The sequence below is a fragment of the Gopherus evgoodei genome, chromosome 11 (assembly GCF_007399415.2).
Source record: "Gopherus evgoodei ecotype Sinaloan lineage chromosome 11, rGopEvg1_v1.p, whole genome shotgun sequence".
In the NCBI taxonomy this organism is placed as follows: Eukaryota; Metazoa; Chordata; order Testudines; family Testudinidae; genus Gopherus; species Gopherus evgoodei.
Window position 1 is genome coordinate 62,631,550 of NC_044332.1, and position 21,938 is coordinate 62,653,487.

General features: G+C 42.4%; 2 protein-coding genes across 9 annotated transcripts in view; both read right to left on the reverse strand.

Moving 5' to 3' along the window:
• Nucleotides 1–6,925, reverse strand: part of CCNT2 (cyclin T2) — a 46,756-nt gene extending 39,831 nt beyond the window's left edge. For 3 of the 5 annotated variants that reach the window (XR_004002685.1, XM_030580871.1, XM_030580870.1), the window contains exons 1-3: nucleotides 6,561–6,925; nucleotides 5,069–5,150; nucleotides 1,000–1,026 (exon numbers count right to left, since the gene is read on the reverse strand). Coding sequence is in view for 3 of the 5 variants with exons in the window: in XM_030580871.1 (XP_030436731.1) it covers nucleotides 1,000–1,026; nucleotides 5,069–5,150; nucleotides 6,561–6,844 (393 nt within the window). In the remaining 2 variants the exon portion in view is untranslated. The remainder of the gene's footprint in view (nucleotides 1–999; nucleotides 1,027–5,068; nucleotides 5,151–6,560) is intronic. The other 2 variants (XR_004002686.1, XM_030580872.1) reach the window with 1 other exon arrangement.
• An 11,728-nt stretch (nucleotides 6,926–18,653) lies between these two features.
• ACMSD (aminocarboxymuconate semialdehyde decarboxylase) overlaps nucleotides 18,654–21,938 on the reverse strand; it is a 92,272-nt gene continuing 88,987 nt past the window's right edge. For 3 of the 4 annotated variants that reach the window (XM_030580875.1, XM_030580879.1, XM_030580874.1), the window contains one exon: nucleotides 21,530–21,891. In XM_030580875.1, the coding sequence (XP_030436735.1) occupies nucleotides 21,829–21,891 (63 nt within the window). In that variant the 3' untranslated portion in view covers nucleotides 21,530–21,828. Of the gene's footprint in view, nucleotides 21,299–21,529; nucleotides 21,892–21,938 lie in introns of those variants that run through there. The other variant, XM_030580877.1, reaches the window with a different exon arrangement.

Genomic DNA, 21,938 nt, shown 5'->3' on the forward strand with positions numbered 1-21,938 from the left:
TTAAAATAGTTAACCAGCAAACCAAAAGTTGTTTAAGTCTCTGTCAACTTTGACATTGAAAGCATTGGCTGAAATAATGATAAATTTCATGTTAAACTTTGTTTCTACATGGTTTGCCTGACCAGCAAAAACTAGCTATTGCTGTTCAAAAGGTAGAGTATGGATCTAGACAAAAATTTATTAAACTTAAGGCTGGTCTCCACTTACCAAACAAAAACGTAGAGAGTTTAAAAATGGCTGTTACGATGTTTCTGTACCAGAATATACAAAACTTAACCTGAAACAATTGCTGAAACCGTTGCAAGACAGTCATCTGACTTCTTTCAAGATTTTAAGAATTTGCTACAAAGCTGCTATCATTTTGAAAACTTCAGAAACAGAACTGAGCCAATAAAAATGTATCAGTGAATAGTTTCTTTAGCAGATCTTATAACATCCAGCAATGGCCATCATGGAGTAGATATGTTTTAGCTATGAATGTGTGTGTATTTGCATGATCTACTTACATGCATAATCAAGTGGTACTTAAGGGATAAATACATTATAAGTTTAGTGTAGAATAGTTAAAAGAAATTCAGCTTACCAATAAAAAGGAAATGAAGGCATAAGCCTTACAATCTTAATTGATCCTTGCAGCCACAACGCAACCTATTGCGACTTTTGGCAGCTAATTTTTATCCCCAGCCTTCCTATTTCTTGTTTTCATGAGTAAGCATTACCTTCAATGTAAGTCTAAGAACCATTAGACATGTACTTTGCACATTCAATAAAAAATGTCCAATAGACTTTAGTTTTAAGAGATTATTAGTACCTCGTACAATTTTAATTTCTAACAGTTTCTTTTTGGAGTAGATGAATTAGTAGTTAAGTTTTCAGCTGGCCAAGCACTCTGAAGATTTGGATAACATTTACTAAATATTCATAACAGTCTTTGGCCTTTGCCCTGTCTACAAAGAACTTGACAGATAGCCTGGGAGTATGAATTTAAAAGTGACTCACATTCACTTTGAGACCACTCCCTTCATCCTAAAAGAACAGGAAAAGAAAAAATGAGGCAGTGCATTTGATGCCTATGCATCAATACAAATATAAAAGCCACTGTCTAACATAATATTCATAATAAATACAGAAAGGTATTTGGAGACACCAGTATAAGTGCCCTGAAAGATATGTGCTAGCTTTTTAACTTCTAGTTCAATTAATAATACGTTATAAGTTCTCCTTCCATAAACATAACTTTTTTGAAACTGCAGATTGCATAGCACTCAGGCACAAGAAATTTAATGCAGCTATGCTTACAAGTTACAGATTTGCTAGTAATTCTAAGGGCAGGTTTTCACTACCCGCTGGATCGGCGGGTGGAGATTGATCTATCGGGAATCTATTTATTGTGTTCGTCTAGACACGGATAAATCGATCCCCGAATGCGCTCCCTGTCAACTCCAGCTTGCGAGAGGCAGAGTCAATGGGGGAGCAGCCACAGCTGACTCACCGCCATCCTCACGGCCAGGTAAATCGACCTAAGAGACACCGACTCCAGCTACGCTATTCGCATAGCTGAAGTTGTGTATCTTAGGTCGATGACCACCCTCTCCAGTGTAGATCAGGGCTAAGAACTAAGTGACTATATATACTAGTGTCCAGTTGAAGATAGAATATAGCAGCTAAATACTCTCTTGTCACTACCAAAAGCCAGCCTAGGTTGCTAGATGTGTCTTGGTTTACCACCCAATGGATTTCTTTTTTAGGCTACACCAGTGTGGGCTGTGGAAATATCATGTAAACTCAAGTCTCCACTCCAAGCAACTCTGCTTGAAAGAGGACGACCATAAACTGTCCACAAACAGCCACAAAAGTAACCTTCGCCTGCCTCACTTGATTGTTCTTAATTGGTCATGGGTTATCAGCTAGACCAAAGATCCTCAAACATGGGTTGTGACCCCAAAGAGGATCGTGACCCCATTTTAACAGGGTCACCAGGGTCAGAGTTAGATTCGGTGGACCTGCTGTTGAAGCTGAAGCCTGAGCCCCATTGCCTGATGCTGAAGTTGAAGCCCAAGGGCATCAGTGCTTGGACTTCACCCCCCAGGATGCAGGCCTCAGACTAGGCTCCAGCACCACCTCCCCCCCGCCTGGAGTCACGTAGTAATTTTTGTTGTCAGAAGAGGGTCACGATGCAATGAAGTTTGACAACCACTGAACTAGACCATGTATTTATCTATCAAAATGAGAAAATGTGATGTAGTACAAATCTTCTACTGCCCTCGATGGATTAAACCAAAAACACCTTTAAAAGGCTTGTCCATGCAAAATAACCTAACCATATTTAAACATGATTTTGATATACACTTGAATCCTAAATCTCTTCTAACTCTATTCTTGCCCTGACAACAAAAAGCTATTTTAAAGAGGTACATTTCACGCTAGATACATATCACAATAAAATAAATATGTGGTCCTAACATAGTTGCAACACATTTTCTCCATTCATAAAACAAGAACAAACAGTGTTCAGGCCCAGGACATAATCTTGTTTCAGAACCACGTTTAAAAACCACTGATATTTCTGTCACACAGAGCCTTAATTTTTTGTAGATGTGGCTTAAAACTCTAACTATTTGATAACCAGCTTGCTGCAAATTTGACAGCAATTTGTTTCTGGTCCAATAATTTTATAAGGCTAATTTCTTGTTCAACTTAGGGGGGAGGAAGAAAGCAAATCAAAAAGATCTATTTTCATATGATGAAAGACATAAGCACTGAACACATTTTTTGACCAACACATCTAATATATCTGACAGGAAAAACAGGCTTGAGATTTCACATTATTCGGTTTTTATAAATAGATTCTAGGGTCAGAAGGGACCAATGTGATCATCTAGTCTGACCCCCTGCACAAAGCAGGCCACAGAACCCTACCCATCCACTTCTATAACAAACCCCTAACCTATGTCTGAGTTATTAAAGTCTTCAAATTGTGGTCTGAAGACCTCAAGCTGCAGAGAATCCACCAGCAAGTGACCCATGCCCCACACTGCAGGGGAAGGCGAAAAACCTCCAGGGCCTCTGCCAATCTGCCCTGGAGGAAAATTCCCTCCCGACCCCAAATATGGCCATCAGCTAAACCCTGAGCATGTGGCAAGACTCACCAGCCAGCACTCAGGAAAGAATTCTCTGCAGTCACTCAGATCCCATCCCATCCAACATCCCATCACCAACCACTGGGCATACTTATCTGGCGATAATCAAAGATCAATTGCCAAAATTAGGCTCTCCCATCATACCATCCCTTCCATAAATTTATCAAGCTTAATCTTAAAGCCAGATATGTCTTTTGCCCCCACTACTCCCCTTGGAAGGCTGTTCCAGAACTTCACTCCTCTAATGGTTAGAAACCTTCGTCTAATTTCAAGTCTAAACTTCCTAGTGTCCAGTTTATACCCATTCGTTCTTGTGTCTACATTGGTACTAAGCTTAAATAATTCCTCTCCCTCCCTAATATTAATCCCTCTGATATATTTATAAAGAGCAAGCATATCCCCCCTCAGCCTTCTTTTGGCTAGACTAAACAAGCCAAGCTCTTTGAGTCTCCTTTCATATGACAGGTTTTCCATTCCTTGGATCAAGCCAAGCTCTTTGAGTCTCCTTTCACATGACCGGTTTTCCATTCCTTGGATCATCCTAGTAGCCCATCTCTGAACCTGTTCCAGTTTGAATTCATCCTTCTTAAACATGGGAGACCAGAACTGCACACAGTATTCCAGGTGGGGTCTCACCAGCGCCTTATATAACGGTACTAACACCTCCTTATCTTTGCTGGAAATACCTCGCCTAATGCATCCTAAAACCGCATTAGCTTTTTTAACGGCCATATCACACTGGCAGCTCATAGTCATCCTGTGATCTACCAATACCCCAAGGTCCTTCTCCTCCTCTGTTCTGAGGAGTTACCAATACCCCAAGGTCCTTCTCCTCCTCTGAACTGATTACAGAAACATCCAAACACAAACAGAAGGTTTGACATCCAGCTCACCAGTAAATTACATACAAGGCAGCTAGAGCTACTTCCCAGACCAGATTTGAGATTTTTCCATCTACTGTCACTGCCCAATGAGTTACTGAAGGTAGAAGAGTTATATTAGTTGACCATGGCTTTTACAAATAAAAGTACTGTAGAACCTCAGAGTTATGGGCTGACCAGTCAACCATAGACCTCACTTGGAACAGGAAGTATGCAATCAGGCAAAAGCAGAGACCAAAAAAAGGAGTAAATACAGTACAATACTGTGTTAAACAAGGACTACTAAAAAATAAAGGGAAAGTTTAAAAAAAGATTTGTCACGGTAAGGAAACACTTTCTGTGCTTGTTTCATCTAAATTAAGATGGTTAAAAGCCGCATTTTTCTTCTGCATAAGTTTCAAAGCTGTATTAAGTCAAATTTCAGTTGTAAACTTTTGAAAGAATCACCATAATGGTTTTTGTTCAGCATTACAAACAACCTCCATTCCATGAGATGATCATAACTTTGAGGTTCTACTGTACACGTAAATTAGACACAAACCATAGTTGCATCAGTTAGGTACGTCATGCCATGCAACACAGTAATTGGTGACTCCTAACTAGTAAGGGTAGTATTTGTTCCCATATCTAGAGCCCTTCAAATCTGCGGAGATCAGCTTTATATTCGCAGATGCGGATATCCTCAAACCATGTTTGCAGATCGGATGTAGATACAAATTTTGTATCTGCACAGGTCTCTACCCAAATCCCCAGAACTTTAAACTACATTGACAGAGTTTATCCAATTTATCTACAATAGAAAAATCATGAAGACTGGTCAGTGTGTATTCTTGTTGTTTATCACATTATTTCTCTAGCTTAGGAACATAGTAGAAGTTAAATTTTAATTACCAGCTGTTAAAATAGTCTCCACTTGAAATAAGAGTACTACAAATATTATTTCTAAAATAGTATTCTGAAGCTAGAATACTGTGAAAGCTATATCATCAGCTGTTGCTTCAAAATTATGTGCAAGTATAGTTTAAGAGCATAAAAGTCAGTACTTACATTTCTATTAAATTTTGTGAAGGAATGATGCATATAAAACCTGTGCATGTAAACAATTGCAGTATTTATTGTAAGCTGAGATCTGAAAGATGGGATTAAGGAAATTTTACACATCTAAACAAACAATGCATTATCAATAAAGTTGAAATTCTATCTACCACAAATACTTTTTGTTATGTTATTCTATTAAATAAAGCTGTAACTGAATTAATAAAGCAGTAATAAACTGAGTACACATAACTGGTGTGAAGATACTTTTACTCTTTCAAACACAACAGTGATATTGTAAAACCAGATTTACCATGTCTCATTCATTGGAAGGAGACTCTCTAACTCAGGAGACTCCCTTACCTTTAGAAAGATTTTAATGTTGCATCTTCTTGCTAGGAACAATATTACTGTATCAAACATTTTAAAATAACTCTCTCAAGTACCCTTTATATAAGTTTATGCATGTTAAGAGACTTTCTTCTAACTACTATAACCCACTGAATCCTAGCTTTTAAAATCAAATTGAACAAAAACTTGTTATAGTAATTGGATGTTAATTCCAAAAGAAATGGAACAGCTTACTTCCTGTGAATAATAACTATTGTTTATACATAAACTACTTCGAACAAAACCTAGTAATCAGTGGAAAAACTGCCAAATCTACAATCACGCTACATGACAATTTGAATGAGGGGAATTGTAAAGGTATAATTGAAACACAATGGAAAAAATTTATAAAAACTGTTTAGGATTAATCCAAAAAGTGAGGAAGTCTACTTTTAAGTGAGACAGCTGGAAGGCCTTCTTTGTGATGACTATGGTAGAATATAAACTAAGATTAAGCGACAAACACAGGGTCTTAAAATGCAGCTCTTCCTCCTAACACTATATTCAACTTCAATAAAAAAGAAATTATCCCTTTTATTTCAAGGGGCGGGAGAGAAGTTGTTTGGCTTTAAGGGACTAAGAATATTACAGTAGCTACAAAAGCCAAAAGAAATGAAAACAACTTTGGAGTTTAGTCACATCAATTGGGGTGGAGGGGAGAATCTCGACCCAATCTAGAAAACCATGTGCTTCAATCCCCCGCCCCCATATTCGCCGGCGGCAGCAGCAGTAGAGTTGGGGAATATAACACCAGCTCAGACCCGCTCCCCGGAGAGGGCTGGACCAACCAGGAGTTTGAGAGACTGTAATAATCACCCCCAAGCCCCAGAGACACGGAGCCGGGACCAGAGACACCAGCCAACAACTCCCGCGACCTCCCCTCCACCACACTCTATGCCCCAGCTCCCCTCCAGGCGCCAGGCCCCGGCTCGCTTCCCCTCCAGGCCCCAGTATTCTCCGGCTCTCGGCCAGTACCTCTCGCTACGCCCGAGCTGGTACCTAGCCGGCCCCTGGGTCGGACCCCGCTCCCCTCCCTACGCGCTGAACTGCCGGATGAGGCCGCGGCCGCCGCCCAGGCCTGCCTCCCCCCGGCCCGGTCTCCCCGTTCGGATACACGTTGAGGCGCTGGCCCATGTCCTGGATGAGGTTGGCCGCCTGCTGCCGATACGAGAGCTCCTTGTCGGCCTCCACCCCGCAGCGCCGGGTCGGCGTGTTCTCCAGCTGCTCCCGGCTGAAGAACCAGCGCGATGCCGACAAAGAGGCGCCGCCACCCCGCGCCGCCGAGCCCGCACCACCAGGCCCACTCGCAGCCGCCGCCATGACACTTCCTCCCCCTCCTCCGGCCCCGCCCGCCGGCGGCTCAGCCGCCGCGACGCCTGGTCCCTCTTCTCCCTCCATATTAGTTCTCGCGAGAGCTCGGGGCCACGGGCCCGGCAAGGATTCCACCTAGCCGCCTAAAACCATAGAGTCTGGCGAGAGCGGAGGTAGAGCGCCGCAAGAGAAGCTGTGTCACGTGGTCCATGAGGTTTCCGTCGGCGGACAATCCTATGGAGGCACCGTGTGGTACAGTGGCCCGCCCCGGATGTGGGGCGCAGGAAGAGGCGCCGCTACAGGATAGGTAATAAGAACCTCCCTTCCCGCGCCTCCAACTCCGGCCCCTTCCCCCGCAGCCCGAGAAAAGTTCCGTCTCCATGGATCCGGGCGGAAATGAGGTACCACGCGCCTCTCTTCCGTTGAGCAGCCGCTCCTGCGTCACCGCTCGCCAGCCCACCGTCTTGCGGCGGGGTGCGTCTTTGTGTGATTCAGGGGCGGGGGTACGTGCGCCGTGGCCTCGCTCCGGCCGGGCAGGCCCCTTGCACCTCAACACCGGGGCTCGGCCTGCAGCCGCCCCTCCCCCCGCGGCCCTTCAGACTTAGCCCTCGCCGCCCGCCCGCCGCTTGGGTTGGGGCTGGAGCTGGAGCTGCTCCCTTCCCCGGAGCCCCCTCTGTGGGCAGGGCCGGATTCACTCTCCTCTGGGCCTGGGGCGATTAGATATTGTGGGTCCCTTGTATACAAGTCTTTTTTCCTAATTTAGAACAAAATCATCACAATTGTGGCATCGATGCTGTTAATGCTATACTAAACTTGCCTTTTAATTAACAGAAGGCTCTTCTGTAGTTATAGTTCAGTCTTAAAACACAGAGAATATGGTTAGTTAATTCAAAATAACCTACATTTTACCTTAGAACAGCTGTTAAATTAGTTTCTTTCTGGGAGGGTGTTTGGGTACAGCAGGAGGCTCCAGGCTGGGGCAGAGTATTGGGGTGTAGGAGAGAGTGAGGGGTGCAGGCTCTGGGAGGGAGTTTGGTGCAGGTGGGGATTCTGACCTGTGGAAGAGGGTTGGGGTGCAGGAGGGGATGTGGGGTCTGGGAGGGAGTTTGGGTGCAGGAGGGGGCTCCAGGCTGCTGAAGAGTGTTGGGGTGCATGGGAAGGGTGAGGGGTGTGGGTTTTGGGAAAGAGTTTGGGTGCAGGAGGGGATTCTGACTTGCAGCAGGGGATTGGGGTTCAAGGGGAGGAGGGGGAGGCCCTTACCACAGGTGTCACAGCAGGACTCAGGCGGGCTGCCATAGTCCCACGTGGTTCCTGGAAGTGGCCAGGTGCTGGCATGTTTCTGTGCGCTCTAGGGGGAGGATGACAGCATGTCTCCATGCACTGCTCACACCTGCAAGCACTGCCCTGCAGGAATGGTGCTGGGGATGGGGGCAGCATGTGGAGTTGCTTTTCCTCCCCCACCAGGGGCTGCAGAGATGTGCCAGTAGCCGGCTGCTACCAGGAACAGTGTGAGGCCCTGGCATGCAGGCAAACTGCCTGAGCCCTGCTGTGCCGTTGGACTTTTAGTAGCCCGGAGATTGTGATCGACTGGCAGAGGCTCCAGGATCGACCAGTTGATCGTGATCAATGGGTTGATGACCAGTCAATTGTATATAATTATGGTTTTATTTTTGTGGGCCCCCCTGCTTAGCCCGAGGCCCTGGACTGCAGCCCCTAAAGCCCCTGCATTAATGCGGCCCTGGCTGTGGGCACCAGGCTCACCCTAGACCAAGGGTTGCCAACTTTTTAATAGCAAAAAACCGAACACACTTGCCCTGGCCCTTTCCCGAGCCCCCACACTCACTCCATCTCTCCTCCCTTTGTTGCTCTCTCCCTCCCTTGTTCACTCTCATTTCGCTGCGCTGGGGAAGGGGCCTGAGTGAGCTCCAGCTTGGGGTGCAGGCTCAGGTGGGGCTGGGGATGAGGGGTTTGGAGTGCGGGAGGGGCCTTATAGCTGGGGTAGTGAGTTGGGATGCAGGAGGGAATGTGGACTCTGGGAAGCGGTTTGGGTTCAGGGTTCAGCCTCTGAGCAGTGCTTACCTCAGGTGGCTCCTGGGAAGCAGCTGGCATGTTCGGCTCCTCGGTGGAGGGCAGGGAGGGGTCTCTGCGCTCTCTCCCCATCTGGAGATGCTGCCCCCGCAGCTCCCATTTTCTGCGGTTACTGGCCAATGGGAGCTGTGGAGCAGGCAGTCAGGGTGGGGCAGCACGCAGATCCCGTGGCCACCTCTGCACCTTGGAGCTGAACATGCCTCTGCTTCAGGGGAAAAGAATTTTTAAACAAAGCTTTAAAGATTTTGTTTAAGCAACATGGAGTACGCCATTTTGTTACCAACAATGAAGTCAAGGCTGGGGTTGTGGAGAGGTTTAACAGAACTTTAAAATCAAAGATGTGGAGGTATTTTACTGTCCATAGCACCTTTCGATACATCAGCGTGCTGCGGGACATCGTAGATGGTTACAACAGAAGTTTTCATAGAACTATCAGAGGACGCCCGATCAACGTGACACACAGTAACATGCTGAGCGTGTGAAAAACTGTCTACAGGGAGAGTTTTAAAATAAAGGCACCACCAGTGATTTTTAAGAAAGGGGATCATGTAAGGGTATCTAAAACGAAGGGTACTTTTGAAAAAGGATGTCAGCAAACCTTTACTGACGAAATATTTACTGTATCTGGAGTTTTATTACAAGGACAATGGCCTGTGTATGCATTAAAAGATTATGGAGGAGAGGAGGTCGCAGGAAGTCTTTTTACCCTGAAGAATTACAAATAGTAAACCCTAACCAGGACCGCATTTATAGCGTAGAAAAGATTCTAGTGAAGAAAGGACAGGGAAGAATTGAGTATTTTTTGGTGAAATGGAGAGGATGGCCTGAAAAATTTAACAGTTGGGTTAAAGTGTCTCAAGTTCAAGACCTCTAATAAAGGGGAAAAATGACTGAAGTGAGTTACGTTACTTTACCCAGCATCGCCTCTGTGGGGGCTTTTCCTCAAAATAGTCTGGCCAACAGGAGGGTTTTATAAAGACATGGTGGGGGCCCATGAAAGCACCATTTTGGATGGTGCAGGTAATGAGAGGTCTATGCACAGGGCCAGACTAGTGGCTGGCAGCAGGAAGCTGGATTTTTGTGGGGGTCTCTACACAATGTGTTGTTTTTTTTTTCCCCAAGAAAAACTGATGAATGACATGGACTTGAAAATTAAACTGACGCATAGCAAAGATATTCTTTGCCTTGTGATCGGGAATGCCAACCAGAATTATAAAGTGCATATTATTTCAGTGTCCCTGTTTGTAAAATGAGTGAAAGTGACACCGGGGGTTGGCTTGGAGCATGCGGATGCTCTAATGACCGCCAGTGCTAAGGACCTGGCAGACAGGGTGGGCATAAAGATGTTTAGCATTTTGGCTGGCAGTTATCAGTAACCAGGAAAACCTTTTTTGGGACAGGTACCCAAGCAGCTCGTAATCAAGTTTATCGATAACTACACCTTCAATGGCAGCTATGTTAAAAACCCTTTTAACTTTAAACATGTATGTGGATGGTGAACAGATGCCAGCGAAACTCCTACGACCTGATTTTGAGAATGGAAACTGCATGAGGGAGTACATGCAGCTCATGCAGGTGATTGGGAAATATGTAAAAGACAGATCACTCTTGACTGACCATTGTGAATTTACCCAGAGTTTCACGCTGTATGCCTTCAATCTGACCCCAGACTAGGAGAGCGCTAATCATTCTCTGATTAAAACTGGAAACCTGAGAACGGAGATTCGGTTTGCAATGGTGCTGCTCTCTACGGTTAACATGATTGTGTATGGGGTTTTTGATAATGTTCTTGAAGTGAACCATAGAAGAAACATCCTGTTTGACTATATGTGATTATGAACACCATGCAGCTAAGGTGTATTTTATCAAAAGATGCTTCTTTTTTAGATGTTTTTCCTAGTGACTTGCTTCAAAAGGGGTCTGTGTCCAGAAGACCATTGGGGCTTATTGTTAACACGCACCCCCATGACTTACCCAGGAAACAGTGGCTGGCTGGCCCTCTATTTACCAAAGTAGGGGCCGGGTGAGTTCTTTGACTGCTATGGATTTCCACCAGACAGTAACTTTTTTCCTAAATCTATTATGACTTTTTAAAATCGTAACTCTAATAATGTTATCATGCGGTTATCATTGTATATACACCTCTACCTCGATATAACGTGACCTGATATAACACGAATTCGGATATAAGGCAGTAAAGCAGTGCTTGGGGGGGGCGGGGCCGCGCACTCCTGTGGATCAAAGCAAGTTCGATATAACACGGTTTCACCTATAACGTGGTAAGATTTTTTTGGCTCTCGAGGACAGCGTTATATTGAGGTAGAGGTGTATTTTTTTTTAAGCAACATAATAGGGTTTTATCTTTTGATCGCATTTTCAAATTGTATATCAATGAATTGCCAGAAAATTACTGGATGGTGGTGCAGTTTGTAAAAGAGAAAAGGTCAGGTGTGACCAGACTTGTTCCAAACATGTTTCAACATATCCAGACGTGTTTGTCTTGTTGTGAGTTTAAAGAGGCACATCAATAAAGCATATGTTGATTTTTGTTCAAGTCTTTTATTTTACACTGTTAACCAATTGAGCTTTTGTTTATTAGCAGGTACATTTTTTAAAAGAGGTAATGCTACTTATGGCCTTGGCAGGCTCTAGACCTGTTTATAGTCATTCTAAAAACTCTTTAATGGTAACATGTCCTTGTCATAGTATCTTTCCCAATTCTGAACCTTAGCATCCAAAATATGGGTACTAGCATGAATTCCCCTAAGCTTAATTACCTGCTTAGATCTGATAAGCTGCCACCAATCAGGAATTCGAGTGCCTACACTCTGATACACTCTGGTCCCCCCAAAACCTTCCCTGGGCATCCCCAAGACCCAGACCCCCTGGATCTTAACACAAGGAAAGTAAAACCCTTTCCTCACTGTTGCCTTTGTCAGCCTTCCCCTCCCTGGACTACCCTGGAAGATTACTGTGATCCAAACCTCTTGAATCACAACACAGAGAAATTAGGTCTCCTGGAGAGAGAGACAGATTCACGCTCCGTGAATCTAAAACAAAGGGATTCCACCCTTCCCCTCCCTTCGCCTTCCCTGTTAAGTACAGACTCAATTCCCTCGAGCCTCAACAAGGGGAAAAAAATCAGACAGGTCTTAAAAGCAAAACTTTTAAAAAAAGAAAGAAAAAAGTAAAAGGTCTATCTCTGCAATTTAGATGGTAAAAAGTTACAGGGTCTGTCAGCTTAAGAAATTGGAGAAATAGCCTCCTCCAATAGAAATACAATTTAAAATACTTCCAGCCAAATACACATTTGCGCACAAAGGAAAACAAATAAAAAGACTATTCCGCCTTTCTACCTTTATACTTACAACATTGGAATAGAAGATTAGAGAGCTTGTAGGTACGTGTGGTCACTCTCAGAGAGAACAAAGCAAAACCCAAAAAACACAAACAAAGGCTTCCCTCCACCGAGATTTGAAAGTATCTCTGGTCAGGTGTTGCAGGTCATTGTTTGTTAACCCTTTACAGGTAAAAGAGACATTAACCCTTAACTATCTGTTTATGACAGTCCTACAGTGGACATAGGCACATTCAGCTCTGCCAAGTTTTTCATAAAAAAATTCTATCCTTTAGGAGTCCTATTGTTAGTGAAAGAATAAGAGCCAGTTACCCCCCTGACTAAATCAAGCATGAGAGACCCTGCAGCAACTTCCCCCTAGTACACAAAACTTCCATTATTGGCCCAAGAAGAAACATCTTTATGCCGTCTTCAGTTTATTTAACAATATTTCATCTTTTTTTTCATAGAAAGGATTTACCCCCTCCAGTACCTCCCAAATAACAAAGTCTGATGAATCCCCCTCAACTTCAGGAGGTTTAATTTCCTCTTGCTATTGCTTGGAGAGAAAGAGACTTATTTTAGTATTTTCTGCTTCACCCTGCTTGAGCAATACCAGGTATCTTTTCAGGACCCCTTGTAAAGTTTAGTCTTTTCGTACTCAGATAAACTCTGTCTTTGATGAATGTCTTTCATCTCTGAATCCAATTGGGGAGTGGTTGTAGTTCTGATATTTTCTTCACAGCTAGAGGTGCATTTTATTTGTTCTAGCTGATGGCTAGAAACGAGGTACAATTTTTCAGCATGTTCCATTATCAGTTAATTAAAAGGGCTGACAGTAGAGGGAGTGCAAAACTCAACAAAGGACTAATAAAGCCCCTGGCCTGTTTTACAATTAGCTTTTTTCTTTTGAGGAATACCCTTTTATCGCTCAGCTTTTTAATAATCCCCCGTTTTCTTTTTAGTACGCTTATTTGTCAGGGTTTCAAAGGAACGTTTCCTTTTATGTATTGAGCACTATTTCTGAGATGGTTGTAAGAAGCCAAGCATAGAATAGCCTTCCTTTGCTGCAGTTTGGCTTTGATGAGGACTCTTAAAAGAGCCAGGTTTGTCTGCACGCAACTAGACATGATTGCTGGGGGGGAGACACTTTTTTAAAAAGGGGGGTTGATAAAAATAACTTTATTTTTTTAAGGTGTATACACAGGGTCAGTCTGGGGGGAAAAGGCCTGTTCTTAACCTGAAGGCTTCTGGCATTGAAGCACTTAAATGCACCAGCAGGTACCTATAGGAATTTATGGAGGCTTTTGAGGATGCTACCAAAAAGAATTGTGTTTTACTAGGGTACATTTGCCGGGACAAAGTGGTTATTTGCAGTTTATTGGAGTTGTTGTTGTTGTTGTTTTTTAAAAAGAACCATATACTTAGTATTTAAATTAATCGTTTGGGGTTTTTTCCCCTGACAAAACTGTTTTGCACGATGTACATAATACTTAGGTTCCTGTGGTGAACATATTTGTTAAAGGCTTTCTCAGTTTCACCTCTTTCAGAAGCACACTCCATTAGATCATCTATAATAACCATATTCACTTCATTACTAGGAAATAACTGTTAATCGTTAAAAGTATCAGGTAAACCTTCCAAAAATGTAATAGGTGGAAATTTTGCAACAGCTCTTTATACAATGGTTGCCAACAGCTACACCATCACACAAGATTTTCAGGCATACACAGTAACAGCTTATTGCTGTTTTCTAACAATTGCTTTATATAAAATGATTTTCTAGAATTCGAAGGATAACATAGCAAACAGGAAAAGGAGTGAACAGACTGAACATGGCTCTTCATCATAATATCCATATGGCAAGGTTTTAAAATCCGCCTCCAGGGCTTTTTTGTTGTTAATGACTTTCTGTTTTTTCCCCCCACAATCTCTTTTGGGATCTCTCCCATGGGGTAATCCCAGATGAGGAGTTTTAAACTTTCAAAATAAATTTTCTCGGTATTCCCTGAGTTGAGCGTGATCCCTTTTACTTTCATACAGATCTTACCGCTAGACAGTTTGTACCCGTATGTTTTAGAACTAGCTGACACAAACTTCACAATGTGTTCATCTGGATGTATTTCACTGGTCAGATCACGTAAATAATCCCATAGGGTTGGGTTCCATGCCCCTTCTTTAGTCACAAAAATTACAGAATCTGTATCGTGATAAAGACACCGCTCCAATAAACGATCTAACAGGTAGTAGACCTCTAGCCTGGCATAAGCGGTGGTAAAGCATGCGATAAATACGTTAGTATTGTTAGAAAGGGTGCTGCGTTCTTGTGTGTATTTCCAAGACATTACAGCCTTGTCATTGTCAATAAACTTGCATGATGAGACATCGTTTTAAGGTACAAAAACATACTTGAAGAGCCCGTCGGGGTCCATCACTATACTGGTGTTAAATTTGTTCGCTGACCAAATTTCTTCCCCCAAGGAATTTAAAAACAGCTTTGAGCTATGTCTTTTTGCAGGGTATCCTTAATCTTGTTTAGACGCAGACATATGCCTTCTCTTTCACAGTACTCTTTAATGTACTGTTCTGTTGTTTTTTTTAACTTGTCTGTACAGCAGTGAGGGAACACCAAGGCCTCTTGTTTCTGTCTCGGGTGCATTTTAATGTAGTCTGAAAAGAGGGTATCTGAAGAGCAGTTAAAGTGCCAGACTTCATAAATCTCAGCAATCCTGTACCCTTTGTCTAAAGCCTCCATCAGCTCTGTCATGCACCAAGTCCCTATTAAAGCCCTCTCCTCCAGACTATACATGCAGCGATCCTTTTGTTTTGTTTCTGTACAAAGGGTGCACAGGGGAAACATTAGTTTACTTCCGACTCTGTACAGTAAAATGGGGAAATACAGGCCTCTTGGAGGGTACACTTTAACTTTGGCAATGCTAAAGTACAGTTGAGATCCCCAAAATCCTCATACACGATAATGGGGTGCCCCACTGGGTATTGTTTAATCTTGTTAACAAAAAGGTAAGAGACTGGTAAGATCATAGTAATGAATCTGCTCTACGGGCTGCGGTTTGTAATACAGACAGATGGTGTTTGTTCTACCTCTTTAAAGGGCATCTCTAGGAACCAAAGGCTGTTGCAGGGTTGTTTTCTCATAAAAAAGCTCCCACCCAGTTATCGTTAGGTAGCATGGTCTTCCATTCATGTTCCCATATGGTCTTTACCTCAAACCCCTATCTTTTAAAAAATTCAGCCTTAATTATGGTTCGGTTGAACAGCTGGCTGTAGGTAACATTAAGCAACTGTTATAACCTTATTCCCAGATCTGGACCTTAGCATCCAAAATATGGGGGTTAGCATGAAAACCTCCAAGCTTAGTTACCAGCTTGGACCTGGTACTTGCTGCCACCACCCAAAAAATTAGAGTGTTTTGGGGCACTCTGGTCCCACTGAAAACCCTTCCCTGGGGACCCCAAGACCCAAATCCCTTGAGTCGCACAACAAAGGGAAATAATCCTTTTTCCCTCCCCCCCTCCAGGTGCTCCTGGAGAGATACACAGACACAAGCTCTGCGAATCCAAACAGAGTGACTCCCCCTCTCCGTTCCCGGTCCTGGAACAAAAAGGGCTTTCCTATTCCCCCAGAGGGAATGCAAAATCAGGCTAGCCAATTCAACACACACACAGATCTCCCCGATCTCTTCCTCCCACCAATTCCCTGGTGAGTACAGACTCAATTTCCCTGAAGTAAAGAAAAACTCCAACAGGTCTTAAAAGAAAGCTTTATATAAAAAAAAAAGAAAAAATACAAATGTTCTCTCTGTATTAAGGTGATACAATACAGGGCAATTGCTTAAAAGAATATTGAATAAACAGCCTTATTCAAAAAGAATACAAATCAACGCACTCCAGCACTTATATTCATGCAAATACCAAAGAAAAGAAACCATATAACTTACTATCTGATCTTTGTCCTTACACTTAGAAACAGAAGATTAGAAAACAGAACTACTTCTCCAAAGCTCAGAGACAGCAGGCAGACAGAAAACAAAAGACCCCAGAAACACAATTCCCTCCACCCAAAGTTGAAAAAATCCGGTTTCCTGATTGGTTCTCTGGTCAGGTGTTTCAGGTGAAAGAGACATTAACCCTTAGCTATCTGTTTATGACAGCAACGGATTGTAATAATTTTCACAATAGCAGACAGGGCATCCATGAGGGGAAAAAAACCCATTAAATTCAAAGGTCATTGGTTTACAGGCTATGATGGCATAACCGTCCAAAAAATAGGACCCCGCTTTACACTCCCCACTCTGCAAAGCGTGTTGGATGTAAATGTTCTCTATGTGGGCTATGTACAGCAGCCATTGAATGGCCGGTGTGGAATCTCTCTTTTGCGACTTGTGGTAACTATCTAATGGTAGAAGGACTATGGTTCGTGGTTTTAAAAAATTGAAGTGCTACATGGCCATGGAAATTGGTGCTAATGTAAGGTACTTAAAGGGGTCTATACACTTAGTTACCATCTCCTTATCATCTCCTGGGTTTTTAACAATCTGCTTTTTTGTCATTTTCATGACATTTCTGAAATGATCGGCAGCCTCTTGTAAAATTTCAACATCTTTTTGACAATAATAGTCCAGTTCTTTCTGGAGATCAAATTTGTTTTGGCGACTGTGTTGGTACCAGTTCAGAAATTCCTTTTTTCCCCTTCAGGCATCATATATTATACTCCAAAATGCTCTATCCCTGGCATAGGCCCCACATAGTCCTGATTTTCAGCTGTGTTAAAAAAAAAATGTGGAAAATACCTCTTGGCTCCCTCAAACCCCATAGCCTTGGTTAACTTGCTGAGTTTCATGGGAAGAAAAAACTTAAAGAATCTATAAATCTGATGTTTAAGTTCACCACCATTACACACAGATTCCCACCTTGTGTTACGGGGCTGACAGCCATTTTTCTTTAATCAATTGTCTAAGGATAAAATAACACATCATAGCCATTAGCATTATGAGCGATAAAAGTGTATCCCCTTAAAGCAATTGTCTTCAAAGGTTCGAACAAATTCCCTGACACATTCTTCCCCCTTAAATTCCTAGCTGGTTTCTTTATCTAAATAACCTATCTTTATATTTTTATTTAATATTTCAAAATAACTGTTTAAAATTCTCTTTTCTTAACCTTCGTTTATATTTTCCTCTTATTTCAAAATAACTTGTTTTTCTCTAAAGTCTTTTTTAAATTCTAACAAAAAAGGATCTTTATCATGTGCTTACTAATCTTTAAAACTACTGCTGCTTCCTTCTATTTAATACCTTTCTTTCCTTTTTTCCTCTAAACCTAACCAAAATCTTTCTTTTTGTAAATCTTTCATAACCAGCCTCTCATCTTTGATGCTTTTTTTCTAAACTTTTCAAAAAACAAGCACACAACATTTCCTCTATCCAAAATAATAATTTTTTCTTTCAAAATGGCCGACAGCTAAACCTAACAAAAAATCTTGCTTTTTAAAAAAACTCCTTTCCTTTAAGCTCTCTCACAATATCCAGCCAAACATATCAGAGCACAAGCACGCAACATTCCCCCGGCCAAACATAAGAAAAAATTTTTAAAACCCTTTCAAAATAGCTAACAGCATGAGACCTATACATGAACAGAAATGGAGATGGAGGGTGGGACATAAGTCTTAAATAGGGTCTAGAAACCTGTCAAAAATACATGGTGATGAATACTATTGAGGTTATACTACTGCTGTGAAATCAACTGGAGAGCGTCTCCTCTGCTTCTGTTGGTCTATGCTGAAGATGACAACCTACTATTCCTATCAGTTCCTCTCTTAATGCTATTACCTAAATGGGAATGGAGGTACAAAGTGCCCCAGGTGACACAGGAAGTCTGTGCAGTGTAGTCCCAGGGCATGGTACCCACATTGTCTGAATCCCAGGCTAATTCCCTAACCACTAGACCATCTCCCTCACCTAAATCTCATTACTGAATTGGCTGGGAATCAAACTGAAGTCAACTGCTTGAGAGACAGCTGTACTCATCACAGTACCACCAGCACTCCAGTTCTTCCAGTAGTTCAAGAGGCAGAGGTCTATGCAGTGGATCTAGAAGTTTCAACCCTGCTGATGATCCTTTTTCTCTGTTTTTGTCCCAGTGATCTACCTACTAGTGGTACCTCTTTTCTGTTCCTTAAGAGCATGAACAGCAAGACCTGAAGAGGAAGAGATTTATGCAAAGAGGCAGCAGGACTGGGAAGGAAAACAGGTCTCAGTGTGTGCTCTGCTCAAACTGACTAATGCACCTTATGGTGCCTGCCATAGTGAGAGAGTAAGGGAGGCAGAGATTCTAGCTGTAGAGAGCAAGGGAAAAAGAGGAAGGCTATGTCATGGAGATTTGTTACTGATGATGATATCATCTAGTTCTTATATAGTGCAGATCATCATTGGTCAGAATAAGAACTGGGGGAGTCTCTTCATGCCACCACATCTCAATGGAGTTCTGATGTGTTTTGGTCTCATATTTACTCCTGGAACTGTGTTCTGGTTAGTTCTATTAAATACTCCAGCACTGACTTGACAGAACACTAGTAAATGTAGAATAGAGAAGAATCCTGCAAGGACAAAGATGAACTGGATGATGTAATCTTTCTGTCTCTAACTGGCCCTGAGCCTAGTTGTTGATCACCTTTAAGACTCAGCTGCTCCAGAGGCTATTTTTAACTACAGTGATAGGTGTTTGTAATTAGAATCTCATCAGTGCTTTCATACTTGAATGGTCCCTTACAGTATGTGTTAACTACTTATGCTAAACAATCTGTTCCACCTTGCATTTTGCTGAGACACTGAGACTTCCTTTCCCAGACGTGAAGAAGACCTCTCTGTGGCTCGAAACTTCTCTCTCTCACCAACAAAAGTTGGTCCATTAAAATGTATCACCTCAGCCACCTTGTCTATTTAAACATCTGTAAGAAGCAAAGCTAAAAAGGTTATGAGGAGGGTGGGAGGAAGGGACTGCTATGAAAATTAAGCTGCCCTGTCTCCACTTTGAATTTAATTACAACAAGTTGGTGGAGAAATCATCTAACATTTAAATAACTGAAGAATTTATCCTTTAGATACTTACAGACTTTAAAGGAGAGAAAAGTTTGACATGAAAGACAATGTCTTTTATGCCTTCTAGTCACTGAATGTCCATTGAAGGGTTTGCTGGACTGGGTGCAATTAAATTTAACTGAGGACACTTTACCTAGCTTCCTTTTCCTCATACATAAATATGTAGGTCCAGATCCACAAAGGGACTTAGATGTTGCAATGCTTTTAGGTGCCTAGAAAAATTACTGGAATAACAATGTGATCCACATAGCTTGAGTTAGGTGCCCAGGTTCCCCATAAGTTGAATGGTGAGAGAGGTGCTAAGAGCAGGATCCACAAAAGCCCAGCATGTTAGGCAGGAACCCACCTAAGTCAATAGCAGATGGCAATGAGAGAAGTGTGTCCTAAGCCCTGTTCCTCTCACAGAGTTTGGTGCCTAAGTCTGGGATGCAGAGAGGCCCTTATCTCTGCTAACGATACACAGCTAGACACCCCTCTTCTGGAGCCAGGTGGCTTAGGCGCCTAAGTTGTTTCTTGCAAGATGGAGTTGTGTTCACTAACTTCATGAAGCAGCAGCAACTGCCTTCCTTATACCTTTAGCCCAGTGGTAGAGTACCGACATGGGATGTAGGAGACCCCTGCTTCAAGTCCCCCCATGTCCCTGATGAGAAGAAGGGATCTCAACAGGGGTTTCTTACCTCTCAGGTAAGTGTCCTAACCATTGGACTACTAGACATTCTCATGTGGGTCTTTTTCCATCGCTCTTGTTAAAGTTGTTCCACTTTAATTAAATATTAATTGGGTCAGAGAAAATGAGAAGCATTCCATAGGCCAGCAGCTAGGGAATTTACTGGAGAGGTAGAGTACCCCTGTTCAAATCCCTTCTCATCAAGAAGAGGACAAACTTGAAACAGGAGGTTTCCCACGTTCTGGGTGAGTACCATAACCACTGGACTTAAGGTTATGAAGGAAGTCCCTGTCTTCCTTCTTTTTCCCCCACCCCGATGTTTTTGTGTGAAGTTAGGCAGCCTCTGAGCATGCCTTCCAGATTGGACCCTACAGCAAGATTGACAGAGGAATGCCTACCCTCCCATGCCATGTGGATTGATAGATGTCCGGGTTTAGGTGGGAGATAGATGTCCAGGTGCCTGGAGTGAGGCAGCAGTGCACATGCCTAGAGGCAAAAACATAGGTATCTAGGGAACAATTACTGCAGAAACTTAGGCACCTAGTGAGTTTAGGCACCTATAGGGTTAGGCAATAACTGAGTGGAGATGTTTTGGATCACAGTGTCACCTAAAACTGGGATTTTAGGCACCTAAATTCCTTTGTAGTATATTCATTTAGCCCCTGGAATGTATCTGTCTAAGGGCCTGGTGCTGTGAGGTGCTGGGTGTCTACTAAAAGGTGCTAAGCACACCCTTAGCTCCCATTGAATTTCTGTACTCTTCCACAGAGCCGTCTTGGAGAAATAAGATAGATAAGACCTGAATTCCTAATGTGTAAAATAAGCAAAAAACCAACACAAAAAACCCTTACCCTTAAAAAGACTCCCAAATGTTTCACGCTTTTTCATATAGTATAAAGAAGCAAAAACAGATGCAAGTTCAATTTTTTTCCTTTGCAGTTCAACAGAGGCTGATGATATCCATGAGAATTGCTGGTGTTCAGCATCTTTTAGGTTCAGTCTGTAAAGTAGGGTGGAGGTGCTCAGCTACATTAGGAATTCAGGTATTTTCTGTCTTTCTTTCCCTGGAAGAGTCTATGGAAGACTAGAGTATGAGTGAGATTATGACTTCACAAGTACCGATGTACTGAAACCTGAGCAAATGAGAGGGGAAAGAATAAGGGCAATGCATTACCATTCCAGTGACTTAAAAATGCTTTTAGAAAGAGGTTGTCCAGGCAGTCACCCAACAATACTGAAAGCTCAGGTTTCAACCTACCCTTCACCATCCAAGAAACTTGGGACATCCTAGATAAAGAAAATAATCTTGTCAGTTGGGGAAGGAGTTCTACACTGAGAATAAAAAAATAAAATAAAAAATTAGAAACAACCATTAACATTTTCACATTTAAAACATGCAGCTTTATTCATGAAGAATACCCTTTTAAGTGAATGGAACATTGAATCACACTGTGTATTATTTATGTATTAATATTTAGATTATGATCATTAGGTTTCATAGTTAACAACTGAAATAAAGGAGAGAAATTCACAATGCTCATTGAGCTATTTTTGCCTCCAAGAAACCTGGTATTGATAACACTGCATTGATTCGTATTCAGAAGGCTATCAACATCACAATTGAAAGAAATGAAATCTCTGTAGAAAAGCAGGGATCCCAAAAATCTGCAGGTACAACCTAAATCCTTAGGACACAGAAATTCTCAAACGTGGATTTCCAGTGCCCTTGCTTTTACTTTGAGAATACCAGTAAATACTATCATTTATAAGTAGATTTTATTTGACATTGAAATGGTGGAAATACACATATGTAGGCATGTACACAAATATACAAAAGGATACAAATTTGGTCTCTGTTAAAGTTATTCAAATTGTTTTCTGTCAAGACCCAAAAATGCCAGAGCATTGCCAGCTTTGAGTTTATCCTGTAAAAGAATGTATATTTTTATAGCGAACCTTACAAATGTTGTGT